General features: G+C 36.2%; 1 protein-coding gene across 1 annotated transcript; it reads right to left on the bottom strand.

Annotated features, from left to right (window-relative positions):
• Nucleotides 1-331: 331 nt before the first annotated feature.
• Nucleotides 332-2,855, bottom strand: LOC143611891 (receptor-like protein EIX1). Its single transcript, XM_077086001.1, has one exon. It carries the CDS (start codon nt 2,846-2,848, stop codon nt 449-451), a length of 2,400 nt encoding a protein of 799 aa, XP_076942116.1. The 5' UTR covers nt 2,849-2,855; the 3' UTR covers nt 332-448.
• Between the last annotated feature and the right edge of the window lie 14,282 nt (nt 2,856-17,137).

The following is a 17,137-nucleotide window of genomic DNA, read 5'->3' as shown; positions in this document are numbered from 1 at the left end:
CAACCTTTGAACACGTCACATTTTTCACCTAACTGTGATAATATACAAATCGACTGAAGCGCATTCTAATGTTGGAACTTAGTAAGGAGTTGACTTTGGGTGATGATTCAACTGGAAAATGAGTGTCATAAATACTACTCACAACTCACAAGAATAATGAGTATTGATATCGATTAACAATATGCATTTTATGCATGAAATTTTACTTGTATATGTTAATCCAAACTAAAGCACATTCTAATTAACCAAATGAAAACGTAATCTAAAATCAAAACAATACATTCAATTTAATTAAAACAGTGTTTCGTCTTAACAATGGTGAACAAGAGGTAGATGGCTTTGATAGGGTTGCAGGAGGTCTATATATGCAATAACTAACCAAGGAAACCACGGTTTTTATCAATTCATACTTGTTCCACATAACAAATAGAAAGTAGTTGCACAGGCCTCACCTTCTAAACTTTCTTTCAAGTTTGCCAAAATGCACAACCACAATTACATATATCCAATCCTTCATTCGACTCAACGAAGCAAAAAAGAAATATCTGCATCGAAGGCTTAAAACTAAAGCACCACAAATTCCCAAAAATCCAACCGCAAACCCTGCACCCATACCTATGTAATATGATTTCCAAAAATCATCATCTTCTTCAACTTCCTTCTTTTCAACAACAGGTGGAAACCCACACGTTTGTGTAAGTGGAGGTCCACAAAGTTGAGGGTTGCCAGTGTAGGAGGTATTATCGAAGCTTTGAAGTTGAGTCCCCGTTGGTATTCTTCCTGACAAGTTATTGCTTGAGAGATCAAGGTAACTTAGAGAACTTATTTGTGCCAAACTCAAGGGAATATGTCCAGAAAACTCATTTCTTGACAAGTCAAGCGATTCCAAAGCTTTCAGCTGACCAATATCTTTTGGGACTTCCCCATGCAGTTTGTTATAAGAAAGATTTAACGAAGCCACATCATAAAGACTAGTGATCTCATATGAAAGTACTCCAGAAAAGTTGTTTCTTGAAAGATCAAAGCTCTTTAGTAGCTGCAAACCAATTCCTTTGAATGATCGTTTTGTTCCTTTCCATTTAACCAATGCATTGTCAAGAAAATGCTCCTCCTCGGAAGTCAAACTTTCAGAACTAAGAACACTTCCTGGACCTAGTGGCATGACAGTTGGAATATAAGAGAGATATGAATGGTTTGTCATATCATCTCCAAAGCTTCTTCTAGCCATTGCGGTCAAGTTACTAAAGCACCTAGGAAGGTTACCTAACAATTGATTATTAGACAGATCAAGAACTTGAAGATTATTCAAGAAACACACTTGGGAAGGTAATCTTCCATGGAATCTATTGGACCCTAAAGCAAGAACGTATAACTCTGAAAGACTTTCCCCAATCCATTCTGGTATGACGCCGGATAACTTATTTTCCCCAAGGTCCAAAAATCTTATTCTTATGCAGTTGCTCAAGGACACCGGCAGTTCACCAACAAAGGCATTTGTCCGCAAATACAGTGCCTCCAGAGTAAGCAAACTTCCCAAAGAAGAAGGGATTTCCCCGGAAAAGTTATTATTTGATAAATTAAGAATCTTTAAAATGCTTAGTTTTCCCAAACAATCAGGCAGGCTGCCTGATAATAAATTGTTTGAGAGGTCAAGAAAACTTAAGAACGTCTCAATGCCACACAAGAAAGAAAGTGTTCCCGAGAACCTGTTTCCAGAGAGATTTAACGCAGCTAGTCTGAAAGGTAATAATGGTACCCTTCCTTCGAAATGGTTTTTACTCAAATCCAATGCAACATTTCCTGGAAAAGAAGACGTGATATTTGGTAGCATACCTTTTATTTGATTTGAAGAGATGTTCAAAATTTCCAATCCAGTTGGCAGGTCCCAAAACCATGCAGGGGCGCTATCTGATATCCCAGCACTAGAGATATCAAGATGTTTGAAATCTCGTTGAGTTCTAATCCACACGGGGAATCTAGGTCCCAATTTACAAGATCTCAACTTTATTGTTGATAACTGGAAAGGGATTCTCTCAGGGAAGCTTACGTCTAATGCTAAAGAATTTAGAGACAAATCCAAATAATCTAGTTGGGTAAGATTTAGAAAATGGACTTCAGAGATAACGCCTTCAAGGTAGTTCGACGAAAAATCAAGAAATCTAAGATTAGAAAGTTGACCGAAACTAGCAGGCATTGACCCATTAAGGAGGTTTTGTGACAAATCTAGATGAACCAAAGATGAACAATTCCCTAAAGTTTTTGTGATGTCACCTCTTAGCTGATTTTGTGAGAGGTCTAAATAGGTAAGAGATGTCAAATCTCCAAAGGAAAGGGGAATTGATCCTCCTAGAGAATTACGACTAAGATCAAGACGAAGCAAGTTGGAGAGTTTCGCAAGCTGATGAGGAATCGTTCCACTGAGATTTGCATGTGAAATATCCAAATGTTGTAAGTTGGACAAGGTACCCAAAAAGTCGGGTAAAGGATTGAATTGAAAATCGATGTTACTCATATCAAGATATTGTAGTTGATTTAACACTTGTAACGACAAACTAATATTACCTGTGAAACCAGAAGGATCAAACTTAAGATCAAGTTTAATCACATGACCAGTACGGTTGTTACAAGTAACACCAACCCATTTGCAACAATCCATATTTTCTCCTTCGTTCGCCCAATCAGTTAGATTTCCATGCAAGTCAATTAGGTTTGCTTTAACATCCAGTAGAGCTTGCCTCTCCGCCTCGATGCAGGAGCTCATGTTGGCATCTTCTTTGAGCCCTTGATTAAGAACACCACCACTCATAAATAGTAAGCATAGCAGCAAAGACATAAGAATATTACACATCGTGTGAAAATGGCTGAAAGTGTACAGAGGTTAGCTTAATTTCGTAATCAAGAAGATATTTTTTTATCACAAATAGTTGGTTTTGCTACATTTTATATATATATAAGAAACAACCCACTATTTTTTTCTTTATTTCAAGACCAAACGTCCAAAACTACCCATAAATGATTTGAATTTCACACCTACAATTTTGAATAAAACCAATTCAAACGATATTTTCAACACCTGTAACATCATAAAAATAAATACAACAATAATAACAATAAGAGTGATTTTGTCAATTTATAAATAAACGATAAAAGGTATATATTGGTGATTTAATAATTGTTTAAAACTTTTAATAACTGAGTTAATAAATATCTAAGTTTTCAAATAGTCATAACTTAATTATAAGTAAAATACAGATAAATTAAATTATATAAAAAATAATATCTATGACTAAATTAAAATTTAATATAATCCATGAAAGAAATAGAAATAAATGAATAAAATAAGTATGGAAATAAAAACAGAAACGAAAAAGAATGGAAAATAAAATGAATTATGTAATATTGTTTGGACCTGGTCATGACTCCGCGTCACCGAACAAGATCACGGCCCAGTCAACCGGTCTGGTCAAAAGATTCAAATAAAAGATGTCATTTAATTTTGTATGTCATTAATTGGATGGGCAATTTTCTTTCTGTGGTTTTCTAAAGCAACAAAAAACGTCGTCTATATGGGTACACATACTTCTTTACCAATGATGAGTCATGAAGCGATACCGTATAATTTCTTCATCATCATCATCATCATCATCGTACTCAGTATATCCCACCAATAGCAAAGCTATTGTGAGGTCTGAGGAGGGTAAGATGTAGACAGTCTTACCTCTACCCCATAGGGATAGAGAGACTGCTTCCGGTGAGACTCCCGGCTCGATAGTAGTTTTGTATGTGGATCGAAAAATTAATCTAATTTAAGTTGGTCTTTTTTTTCTTGGATGAATGTGTGATCAAACTTTAATGATTAAATTTTTTTTAATGATTAATCTAACATTTGTTTTTCATTGACATTATGAGATTTTTATGATTCCATTATGATGTTATATTTATGATTTTTTATTTTATATATGAATATAATAATTTTAAATAAGTTTGTAAAAGAATTATGATTATATTGTTTTACTATATATAGATATATAAAGACACTTACCTATAAATGGGATGTCTTACACTAGGATTTGCTGGTGTAAAATAGGAGTAACGTTTGCTGTTAAAAAAAGTGATTTCGTTGACATAAATCTAGGCTAATTTATTAGTATGAATCCCGAGAAACATTTCGGTAACCACAAAATTGCTAGATTTGTGTTTATGGAGTACTGGTTGGGAATCTATTTTTAACATAGGGTGTTCATTATCCGATTTTTATAAGGTCTATAGCAAGTGTACATAGGTGTCGAGGGTACTAATAGAATCGATATTCATTTTGGGTGGATCATTTGTCGTGATAATTCAACTCTAGGTGGAATACAAGTGTACAAATCGATCAATACTATCTCAGTTATCAAAGGGTGGGGGGGGGGGGGTACAAGGTATAATGCCTTTGTGTGTGTGTGAGTTTGGTGAAGATATGGATGCTGGAAGGGTTAGTAGGGGAATGGGTTACACATTGGCAAGGTACAATCCTCATTCAGCATTACATGTTCATTTGGTGTGTAATTTTCGCTTCGTATCACTCACGTCGATGGCTTTGAAAGGGTTACAGCCTACTAGAGGATAATATATGAAATAATTAATTAACTCACAATTTGCCATCACAATTTTATTTCCACACTGAAAAAGCGTCTGGAATGACCATGTACTGTCACGTCACCATAACTTCCTGCACGTCCTGACACAGTCAGAAGAAACCGTCGCACGACGTGGTAGAGGTTTGGACTGTTCTTATCCTTCCACCAACTCTTCGAATTTCAAAATTCAAAATTCAAAAAGATTCAAAAGTAAGCGGGAAAATACCCCTTACCTTGGCAACCAAGTAACTGTAAGACAGGTGCGGGTACAGTGGTAAGGCAAAACCCTTCACATACTTAGCACCTGCAAGGAATTGAAGCCAAGAATTCCTCGGCAACCAAGTAACCGTAAGACGGATGCGGGTACAGTGTTAAGGCAAAACCCTTCACATACTTAGCACCCGCAGGGAATTGACGCCAGGAATACCTTGGAAGTAAAGTAACCGTAAGACAAGTGCGGGTACAGTGTCAAGGCAAAACCCTTCACATACTTAGCACTCTGCAGGGAATTCAAACCAAGAAGGATCTTCTGGGCCATGCTGGCGGGAACGGGAATAACATCCCCGCATGACGGGAACGTCGAGAACTATATTGTTCGAAACTCCGTGATGGGATTGGTGGTTTTAGCATAATTGATCAGTATGTTGAAAACTACCAAAACCCCAAGGAGAATCCACACAAGTGGGACTCAACGCTCCTGACGTACGAGGAGGTTACAAACCTACCCGCTTCACACCCAAAGATCAAGCAGAAAAGTCGGGAATTTCTGCGTGACATCAGGAAAACCGCGGGAAGAATCACCACGGAAAACCGAAAAACCAAACCCTTTTCAAAAAATCCTTGCTAAGTCCAAAAGTTCACCTCACTTATTAATAATTCATGAGAAGAACATTGGATTGGGGGGACTTGAAGAGGTAGGTCCCAGCAGAGCCCAGTTGGACCCGCAAGACTCACCTTGAATAGGGACGTCTGCGCAATAACCAACTGCTCCAGCAGGGCCCACCATGCTCAGAGAACCTTACGCGCAGTACGCCAGCTGTACCCGCAGGGAAAGCCTCCCAATGGCGAAGTACCCCGCCTGTTCCCGCAGCTGCGGATACAAGCCATCAGGGAAGGCTACCCGCACTAACAGCAAGGCTACACGCACAAGGCATTCGCTACTTCAGTAGTCACATGAAGGAATGAGCAAGGCGGGAATACTCCCGCCTAAATGAGCCAGTCCGTATGCTTCTGGAAGGTCTTTCGTACTATACCTACTAAGGTATGGGCGGAACAGACAATTTGACCAGAGCAGCCCATGAACCAATCACAGGGTGACAGCTCACCGACAACAATACGAGGAGGAGCACCCTCTAGTACTGTTTGTCACTATTAGCCGCTGCCTACTCACCAACCCTTACGATGGGACGTGCGCAGCCTACAGTTGGTGGAACAGTGCGTAGCCGGCAGTAAAGGAACAGTATACAGCCGACCTTTACTGTTGGCCGTAGCCTATCCATCAACCAGCATGGCCTGTGCGTAGTCCACTGTTGGTAGAACAGGAATACTATTCAGCCGGATGTACCTTCTAGGAAACCTACCTTCGGCTATAAATACTCCAACACCTTGGAATGGTAAGATCATCATCTGATATCTCAATCTTATCTAGCAATCTCTTAATATACACTTATATTCAGAGCAATCTAGTCTGATTCTCACGCCGGAGGGTGGTCACAAGGAGGAACCCCCCCCTTCTCAGTGACGAGCTTACGGTGTCTGTTTTGCAGGTACCCTGAAGAACAACCTTCTCTGCTGGACCTCATCCTCGTGGGAAACATTACTTAACCCCCAGATTATCTATAATCTGCCCGTGGGTTCACTTAATGTTTCTTCAACCGGATAATCAAACGATATCTAAACGAAAACAAAATATGATGAGTCTACACGAATTTCGTCAGTTTCCATCACGTTTGTTACGGTACCGAAACTAAAAAAAACAAACAAATAAAATTGACATTCGGTCGGATTACGTTATGTTCGATACTGTACCGGGACTAAAGAAAAAAGAAAAATGATGTCGACCGCTAAGGTGCCGCCAAGTAGCCTAATAGGGGCCCTGGCGGCACCAAAGTTGTCACTTGTACTACATAATAATTTCCTATGAAAATAAGTGTGTAATTTATAAGTTTACACAATTTTGTAAACTCGTCGGTGCATGAATGTTCTCTACTTCATGAGTAAACAGGAAAAAAAATAATAATAAAATAAATTAATGACATAAAAAGCTAAATGTCATTGAAAACGTGTGACACTAGATTTTTAGTGGCATACGAAAAGTGCCAATAAAATAATAAATTAGTGGCACTAAAACTAAGTACCACTAAAAATGTGTTATAAGAAAAGATGACATATACAAAGTGCCATTAAAACCAAAATTAGTGACACAAAAGTTCAATGCCATTGAAAACGTGTGACACTAGATTTTTAGTGGCATACGCAAAGTGTCACTAAAATCATAAATTAGTGGCACTAAAACTAAGTGCCACTAATAATATGTTATGAGCAAGATGATATACGCAAAGTGCCATTAAAAACCTAAATTAGTGGCACAAGAGCTAAATGCCATTGAAAACGTGTGGCACTAGATTTTTAGTGGCATACACAAAGTGCCACTAAAATCTTGAATTAGTGACAATAATACTAAGTGCCACTAAAATGTATTGTAAGCAAACAAAGTGCCATTAAAACTTAAATTAGTTTTTTATTTGTAGTGCTAATATCATATATGTATCTAACCTATGAACTTAATTTTTTATCAACCTCATATGCCGGTGTCATGCATGTTCGAGATGCTTTGGGTTTCGAGTTTTCCACAATATTCAAGTTTTTCTGTCACCATATCTAAAACAAAGAAAGTTGAGAAATGACTAGGATCATTATAGAATAGTAGCCCTCAAGTTTACGTTCTCAAAAGTCACATGATCACATCTTCTGCCCTACCTGGCTCGTTGTAGGACAATTTCCTCCAAACCATATTCTTATTATATATTTTTTAATATATAAAACAGTATATACAATAATATAATAACTAATAAGTTTTGATTTTGAACATGTCACATGTGTGGAAGTTCAAAATCCTTTGTTTTATATATGGTGACAGAAAATCTTGAATCCGATGGAAAAATCAAAACCCAAAGCATATATATCCCATATTTGGCAAACAATTTAACATGATTAACTTTATCTTGAACATAAGGATCAATACATGCAATGTTTTGTAAATCATACATGAGAATGCAATTACCTATACCTGTCCCATACACAATTCAAAATCCTTTGTTTTATATATGGTGACAGAAAATCTTGAATCCGATGGAAAAATCAAAACCCAAAGCATATATATCCCATATTTGGCAAACAATTTAACATGATTAACTTTATCTTGAACATAAGGATCAATACATGCAATGTTTTGTAAATCATACATGAGAATGCAATTACCTATACCTGTCCCATACACAATCCCTGCGTAAAGTTAAAATACAAAGGGTGACAAAAATGAGAAGTGGGAGAAGGATTTGTGACCACACAAAAAACCCCCTTAAAATAAATTAAAAAAAAATAATAAAAATATCATAACTCAAAATACAAATAAAAAACAAACAAAATTAAAAAACAAAAATGTTTCCGCCATCATTCCCGTTAAAAAAAATTAAAAAAAATTGACGTAAAGACACAATGGTGTGATCAAAGACACAATGACGAAAATGAACAAAATACATAATTATAACTAAAAAAAGACACAATATATCGCAAAATATAACACAATGTTGAGTAATATAACACAATATAAAGAAAAAAAAACACAATGTTAAAGAAAAAATACACAATCAATGACGAAAATAAACACAAAACACAATGATAAACAAAAAGACACAACACCTTTTTTCACTTACCATTGTGGTATTTTTTTTATGAGAACGAGAAAGACGGTAGAAACATTTTTGTGTCCTTACTTTTTTCGGTTTTTTAATTAAATTTTGAGTTATGATTTATTTATTTTTTTTTTAAATTTTTTTAGGGATCGTTTTGTGTGGCTAGATTCTTCACATTTTTCTCATTTTTCCCCATTTATAGAATAACTTAACCCCACAATCCCTAGCCTTGAAAGTTTCACCTTTTCAACCGTCACTTATTAATCTATACTATATATAATACACTAAACAAGGGTAAATTAAGACACCAATTTTTAAGTAATTTACAACACTTAAAGCATGAGGTACATGTGTTAGTAAGGGTAAATATGTCTTTTAAACACAATCTATTCAACTTACAAGTTTGGTCCCTTATCTTTAACCATATTATGTTTTTAATTTAACTTGCAAACTAACTTTTCACCTATGATTTGTAAGGCCCCGTTATCGGTAGCCCTACTTTGGTGTTGGATTTACTCATAGACACAGTTCTAAATCATAGTTAATTAAAACATTTGCGGAACATTAAAACTTCAACCATAATATGTTACATAACCTTCAAATCTTGTCTTATAAAACATTCATAGTCATTTAAAACAAAACATAGTCATTTAAAACATCACAACATTTCTTCGAGATGCCAATCTCTTCGATTCAATGTCATGTGTCTTCAATCATGCTAGCTGCCTCAACCTATTTGCTTGCGTGCATACTAAAAGTCAGCTACGCTGAGTGAGTTCTAGTTAATCACATAACTTACTTTACATACACATACACCTGCGCGTAGGTACGCATTACATACTTAACATGTCCATCAATCTTTCATACACATACATATCTAACCTTACGCTATAACGAGCATTCGCCCTACATACCTCGGATATTATTAGGGTCCGGTGCCCTCCATCCTTGGATATTATTAGGGTCCGGTGCCCTCCATCATCGGATATTATTAGGGTCCGGTACCCTTCATCCTCGGATATTATTAGGGTCCGGTGCCCTCCATCCTCGGATATTATTAGGGTCCGGTGCCCTCCATCCTCGGATATTATTAGGGTCCGGTGCCCTCCATCCTCGGATATTATTAGGGTCCGGTGCCCTCCATTCTCGGATATTATTAGGGTCTGGTACCCTTTCTTCCATACCTTTAATACATACTTTTCTATATACATAATCGTAAGTTTCATACATACATCATTCATTCTTCATCTTACATATAACATCAACCATTTCCTGGCAGTACATGCAATTCCGAAGATCGTTCATGTACCGACAAGAAACCATTCATACATTTCACATAATACACAATGGCATACACTTATCACTTAGGATAAGTGTATTAGCTAATCACATCGAGTATGCACGCAGCCCCGAAAACATAACAAGGAATGAGGCTAGAAACTCACCTGAATGTGGTTACGTTCACCGTTTATGGTAATTCCTTTCTTGAGCTGTGCACGACTAACTGTATAACAATTACACGTATCAATTAACTATCACTACTTATATCGTCTTTCTAGTCTTAATTATTACCCTTAACGAATGGGGGTTCGGGGGCAGCGCCCCTGGCAGCGGGGTCTAGGGGCGGCAGCCCCTAGCAGGGTCCAAGGGGCAGAGCCTCTGGCTGGGGTCGTAACACATTTTCCATTAAGATTTTGAATCATTAATTAATTTGCTAACTCAAAAGTTCAAGGGCCTAATTGTAATTAATTCATTATTTTATAAGTCCGGGGACTGTTCTGTCATTTTATCAAAGTTCTAATTCGTTATTCAGTTCTTAACGAATGGGAGTTCATAGCGAATTAACTATTATAACGAATCTGGCTTTGTAACGAATTAGACCTCATAACGAACTGGTCCTTCTGACGAATTGGACCTTATAACGAACTGGTCCTTAACAAACTGGTCATCATAACGAGTTGGACCTTAATGAACTGGGGTTAGTTCGTCCTTCTTTCGTTAACGAATCAATTCACGAATCAAGGCTAGTTCGTTAGATCTCCGCTAACGAATTACTTGTTAATTCGTTAGTTTTCCATAGCGAATTAGGGTTAGGTCAGGGAATGTCAGAACATTCCCTGACACCTCCTTACCTCGTATTAACTTTTCCGGCGACGCCATTGCCGGAAAGCCTCCATAAAACCGCGAACACGTCGGAAAAACGAGTTTTGGCTCGTTTTTCACCGTTTTTTGTCCCGTTCGATCCAGATCTGAGCTAGGGTGACCCCTAAGCTCATCATAGGTTCGGTTTATACCCGATTTCACCCGGATCTCGTGACTTAAACGGTTTAACGGTGTCGGCTTGTTGTTTCGTGACTAAATCTAACGGGTTAAGCTCATACAATATTAAACTATCATTACCTCGGGTCGGTGCTCGGTTTCCTTCTTGGTTTCGGCTAGAGAAAAGGGAAGAACTAGAGAGAGATCTTAAGTGTGTGTTTTGGGTGGTGTATGGAATATGTGTAGAATGGAGAACTAGATGGTGATTAAGCTTTATATATTTATGGATCATGGGCTTAAGCCCATGGTCTTTCCTTCTTTCTTTATAACCCAAGTCCATAACCCATATCCATTTAACCCAACACTAGCCCAACTCGTATTCTATTTATCTAAACCGTAACGACACATAAAAAATAGACGAAATTTATATTATTCTTATAACCAAAATTAGGATGTTACATGATTTTTAAACGACTATAGCCTTTTTCATACGCTAATTTTTTTATAAACAAATTGCACCATAAAAAAGAGCATTTTATTCTCTTTAATTTGGATATAATATTGTTGTAATTTTTTTCATTTTAAATAAATTAATATGTTACGTATGGGTGTTCAGTGTCGGTTTTGATGATTTTTAAGTTAGTCTTGTGAGTCCAACCATTAATACTGATTTTTTGTCGTCCAAAACCAAACTCAACCATTGAAAGTTGAAACCGAATCGTTACTAACGACCTGGTTCTGGTTTGGTTTCACAGTTTAAACTTTAATAACAAATTTAGTTTCAAATAATTAATAATGTAAATGTACCGTAAATGTTAACTAAAAACCAACATAATATGATACTTGAGATGATCATAAATAAACAATGATAATTTTAGCCACATAAATGGTAAATATTAATGAAAGATTTAGGACGTGAAATAATAACAATAAATATTACAAAATAAATCATATTGCAATTAGGTTACTTTACAGTATTTTCTGGTTTCATATGGCCGGTTGCCGATATAAACCGCGAACAAACCGTTCACTACATTTTGAAAAATTTTGAAACCAACCAACAAACCCAAAGTAAAAAAGAAAAAGAAAAAAGAAGTCAAACCAATGATCGGTTTAAACAATTTCAAGGTTTTAACCAAACCATAAACACTTATATTTGTACGTGATTAGTAGATTCAAACACCCGCTGCATCGCGCGGGCACCCGTCTAGTGTATTATAATAAATAAACAAATTCCAAACTCATTAAGCTCATCAAAATAATTCTTAAAATTGTGCAAAAGCAAGAATAAAAAATTATTAAAGTGCAAAGTGAAAACAGACTAAACAGTTAATTTACGTTGTATATTTACAAAAAACCAAAAACATGATAGACAATATATTCATTCACACATGATAGAAAACGATGTAACTTGTAAGCATGCATGATATGCAATTATGCTACATGCAACAATTATTAAAAAGAAACATTACACGTGTGGGGGCCAAGGTCCATTACCCTTTTCGTTTCGTAGACTTTGACTTAGGAAAGGGAAGACCCCAAGTCTTCAAACCCTTCTTTTAATGGGTTTATTAGCCGTTTAGATAATTTGTTCATGGCTAATTGGTATACTAATCTAATGAAACGTGGTGATGGTTATGATTTGGGATGTAATGGTTTCAGGTTTAAAACCAGACTCGATAGGTTTTCTCACAGTGGCGGGTTTCCTCCTTTATGGTGATTCTGGGAGAATCTAACATTGAGCGTTAAAATCAGTATAAACGTGATATTCCGTCTTAGGAAACCTCACTCGAATATATGGCCGGGGTGGTTTCAAACGCGATTAAAAAAAAGATAATCAGTTCATAGGTTGGGTGGATAGTTAACAACACTAGTACAAAACGGCTAATTAAAAGCGATCGTATTTTTCCCTAACAAGCAGTGTTATCAGGAAACCACAGGTAATCACCTTTGATAATATTCTGTACTTGGTTTAAAGCGCTTTAAGGATTTAATGTATTGGCAAACTTGGAACAATACCAACTTGAAGGACCTGGATGGTTAATACAAAAAGTATAAGGTAGGCACAGAATATCTCAAGGGGCGGTTTAGTGAAAATACAAAGTTAAAGGACCAAGTTGAATAACTTGATGTCATAGTTATCTTTTATTTATTATTATATAAATTCGAAGTTTACTTTGATTATGTTTCATAGATTGAGTAAAATTAGAATTATATGTTATATAAATTCATCAAAAGTTTTATTTGTAGGTAATAGTATGTAATTCCGTTCTTGTTTATTATATATATGTAAGTAAAGTTGATGGCTGGTGCCGCAAGGCCATTGGGCCAAGCGGCACCACCTCATTGGCCCCACAAATTTTTTTAATTGATTTTTTTTGTTTTATTGGCTGAATTTTTTTTTGTTTTTGTTTTTTAATTCCAAATTTATAACGAACATGGTTTCTGTTTTACCGAATATGCGTTGACTCAACGTCATAACACCTGGGACTGACAATGCTCGGGTTTATCGATTCACCGCACAACTTCTTGTACCGACAACGCTCGGGTTTACTGAACTTCCTTTTTAGTTACGGTACTGTAACAAATGTAAACGCAATCGACAAACTTCACGTTGATCCACTACCAGCATGCTCGGGTTTTATCAATGCCCCTAACGCCCGAATATGAGTCGACTCGCCACTGCAACGGTCTGGTTTTACCAATGCCCAGGTTCACGACCGACTAAATTCACGTTGGCCTGTCACTGCCATCCGGGACCAACCGACGTCTCCTCATTGGCTCACCTCAATTTCTATTTTTATTTTTTTGTTTTCATGTTGTTTTAATTCTAGTACAGTAATGAACGTAGCTAATAGTGACTGAATTCGCGTTGACTCGCCGCTGCAACACTTGGGTCTTACCGACCAGTTTTACCACGCAACGTGCTGTTAAATCACTAGTTATTAATAAAAAGAGTTGCATAAACATTTTATGTAAATTGTGTTTGGTGTTTTTGATTGTTTAAGGTTTAACATGTATTTGGTTAAAAGTTAAATCTTAAAAAGTGGTTCTCTAACCAAACCTGTCCTTCAAAATGGTTGTAACTCAAATCCATGCCGGGATATTCATTATTTGAGTCACTTGACTCAATATTGCTCATGATACCTTTTATTTCATTTGAAGAGAGGTTCATAAAATACAATCCACTTGAAAGACCCAAAAACCACGCAGGTATGTCATCTGATATTCCAGCATTGGAAATATCCAGATGCCGCATATTCTTTTGAGTTTCAATCCACATTGGGAATTTAGGTCCCAACTTGCAGGATTGCAATTTTATTGTATCTAGTTGGAAAGGGATTTCTCCATGAAATCTTAAGTCTAATGCTAAGGAATTGTGTGACAAGTCCAAATAAAGTAGTTGGGTGAGATTTACAAAATGAACTTCTGAGATGACACCTTCAAGGGAGTTGGATGAAAAATCAAGATGTTCAAGATTTGAAAGTTGACCCAAGCTAGTTGGTACATTACCAGAAAACTGATTACCAGATATGTCTAAATACGAAAGGTAAGGACATCCCGTGAAGTTAGGTAGACTTCCATTTAAAGAATTGTGACTAACATCGAGATTTGCCAGATTTGAAAGTTGGAGCACACTGTTGGGTATATTCCCGATTAATATGTTACTAGAGAGGTCTAAGTTGTCTAAGGATGTACATCCTGTGAAGTCAGGCATGCTTCCATTCAAAAAGTTGTGAGCAACAGACAATGAAATCAAGGAAGAACATCCCGCAAAGCTGGGTAACGACCCATTAAGGAGGTTTTGTGATAAATCCAGTGCAACTAAAGATGAAGAATTCCCAAAGGATTTTGGAATGACACCTCCTAGCTGATTTTGTGCGAGGTTTAAATAGGTAAGAGAAGTCAAATCTTCTAAGGAAAAGGGAATAGACCCCCTCAAATAATTATTGTGAAGATCGAGTTGAAGCAAGTTGGAGAGATTGGCAAGTTGATGAGGAATAGGTCCACTCAGATTAGCATTAGAAATATACAAAATTTCTAAGTTTAGAAAGGAACCCAAAAAGTTTGGTAAAGGACTGAATTGAAAATTAATATTTCTCAGATCAAGATATTGTAGCCAATTTAACACTTGTATCGACGAACTAATGTTACCTTTGAAATAGATTTCGTCTGGAAAATCACCAACAAGATCAAGTTCAACCACATGACCAGTGTGGTTGGATATGTCACAAGTGACACCGCTCCAGTTGCAACAATCTCCGCTCCCCCAATCATCGAGATATCCATTCGTGTCAGTTAGGTTGGCTTTAAAATCGAGTAGAGCTTGCCTCTCCACCTCAATGCAGGAAGGAGCTCACACCACCAGTCATAAATAATAATATGCATACCAGCAAAGACACAAGAATAGACATTGCTGATCATATAGTGTGTGTTTATTAAATGGGAATCTGAAGATATATCTGTTAAAGACTGATTAATGATTATTTATAGAAAAACCAGTCCTACGTGGCTGAAAGAGCGTTATTCTACGGCTGAAAGTTATTTTTCCACAAGCTACTGTTGCAAAGTGGAATTCACAAAAAAGTGAAATTTCTTGTCGTTCATTGCCGTGTAAATCCCGAAATTCCCATCTAAATAATTAATCATATTGAATTAAGATCATGTTTATATTCGAATATTTTTTTTCTTTTTTATAGTATCGGTTTCGTTAAATAGAAACATAAGCGAAAAATAATTAGAAATTAATTAAAGTTAACGAATGAATCTATATAAAATAATGTTTTTATTAAAAGATTTAACTCTTTTAAAAAGCTATACAAACTAGAACTTTTTATCGATAAGATACATGATATTTGACATGACATTAAATATACGTCTACTTAGACATCCAACTTAATTCTACTTTCGAATTTAGCCTATGTGTTGTGGCCTACGAGACCAAGCTCACAGACGCAACATTCAACGTAGGACAAGCTTTGAACACCTGGGGGGGCCTAGATTTTTTTTTCCGTGGGGGAGATAGGGGTTTAATCAAAACTTTATGGGAAGCAATAAGGTTTTTTTGGTATATGTATAAGACTTAAAAAGAATTAAGGAGGGCGGTTGCCCCCCAACTTTACTAGTAAGTCCGCCCATGGCTTTGAAGCTAACAACAACTCACCTCAAACTGTAAAAGGCACTTGCCTTTTGTAACGCAAGCAGCTTCACTTGGGCGTGTGGGCAAATTTTATGATTTTTTAGTTTTTTTTTATAAATCTCAATAAATTATTAACACATTTATTTATCCTCTTGTCACCCTACATTTACATTTCACCTTTCACTTCCACCATAACATATCCAACTTAGTTGTATTTCCTTCGAATCCCATTCTTTTTAGGGCATACATCTCACGAAATTTCTGTATCCAAACCCATAAACCTTTTTTGTCAACCTCATGTTAGTTTCATACCCGTCCGAGAAGCTCTGGGTTTCGAGTTTTCCATCGGATCAAGTTCTTATGCCACCATATCTAGAAGGAAGTCTAAAGATGACAAGCAACATTATACAAAAGTAGGCTTCTAATTTACATTCTCAAAGTCACATTTTCACATTTTCTGCCCTACCTGAATCATTGTAGGACATGTTTCCTCCTAACCATATTCGTATTATACTTTTTTGATATATAAAAATAATTGTATATACCATAATCACTAACAAAAAGTAATGATTTTGAACAATCGAAGATCAAAATCATTTATTTTAGATATATATGGTGACAGAAAAACTTGAATATGATGGAAAACTCAAAACCCAAAGCATTCCGGACGGGCATGAGACCGACATGAGGTTAATAAGAAATTTGTGAGCTTGGATACATATATGGTTTTAGGTGACATCTGGTTCAATTACTCGAACACAAGCCATACCCAAAAAAAATTTTATTTCTATTTTTTATTGTATATACCATAATCACGAACAAAAAGTAATGATTTTGAACGGCATGCATCGAAGATCAAAATCATTTATTTTAGATATGGTGACAGAAACACTTGAATATATATGATGGAAAACTCAAAACCCAAAGCATTCCGGACGGGCATGAGACCGCCGTGAGGTTAATAAGAAAATTTGTGAGCTTGGATACATATATGGTTTTTGGTGATATCTAGTTCAATTACTCGAACACAAGCCATACCCAAAAATATTTTTTTATTTCTATATTCTTTTTTATCGGCTCATAGAGTACTCCATTTTGCAAATAAGTTAACATGATTAACTTTATCTTCAACATACTTACATACAGATCATAACTTACAATATAAACACACAGTAAACAAAACAATGTTTTGTAAATCAGGTATG

The sequence above is a fragment of the Bidens hawaiensis genome, unplaced genomic scaffold, assembly GCF_021521415.1.
Source record: "Bidens hawaiensis isolate Kalapana, Puna unplaced genomic scaffold, B.hawaiensis_p1.1 tig00032467_1, whole genome shotgun sequence".
NCBI lineage: Eukaryota > Viridiplantae > Streptophyta > Magnoliopsida > Asterales > Asteraceae > Bidens > Bidens hawaiensis.
Note: the sequence above shows the minus strand (reverse complement) of the source record. Positions and strands in the feature narration are given on the sequence as shown.

Excerpts from the sequence above, each read along its gene's own strand:
- LOC143611891 (XM_077086001.1), bottom strand. The coding sequence starts at position 2,848 with ATGTGTAATATTCTTATGTCTTTGCTGCTATGCTTACTATTTATGAGT.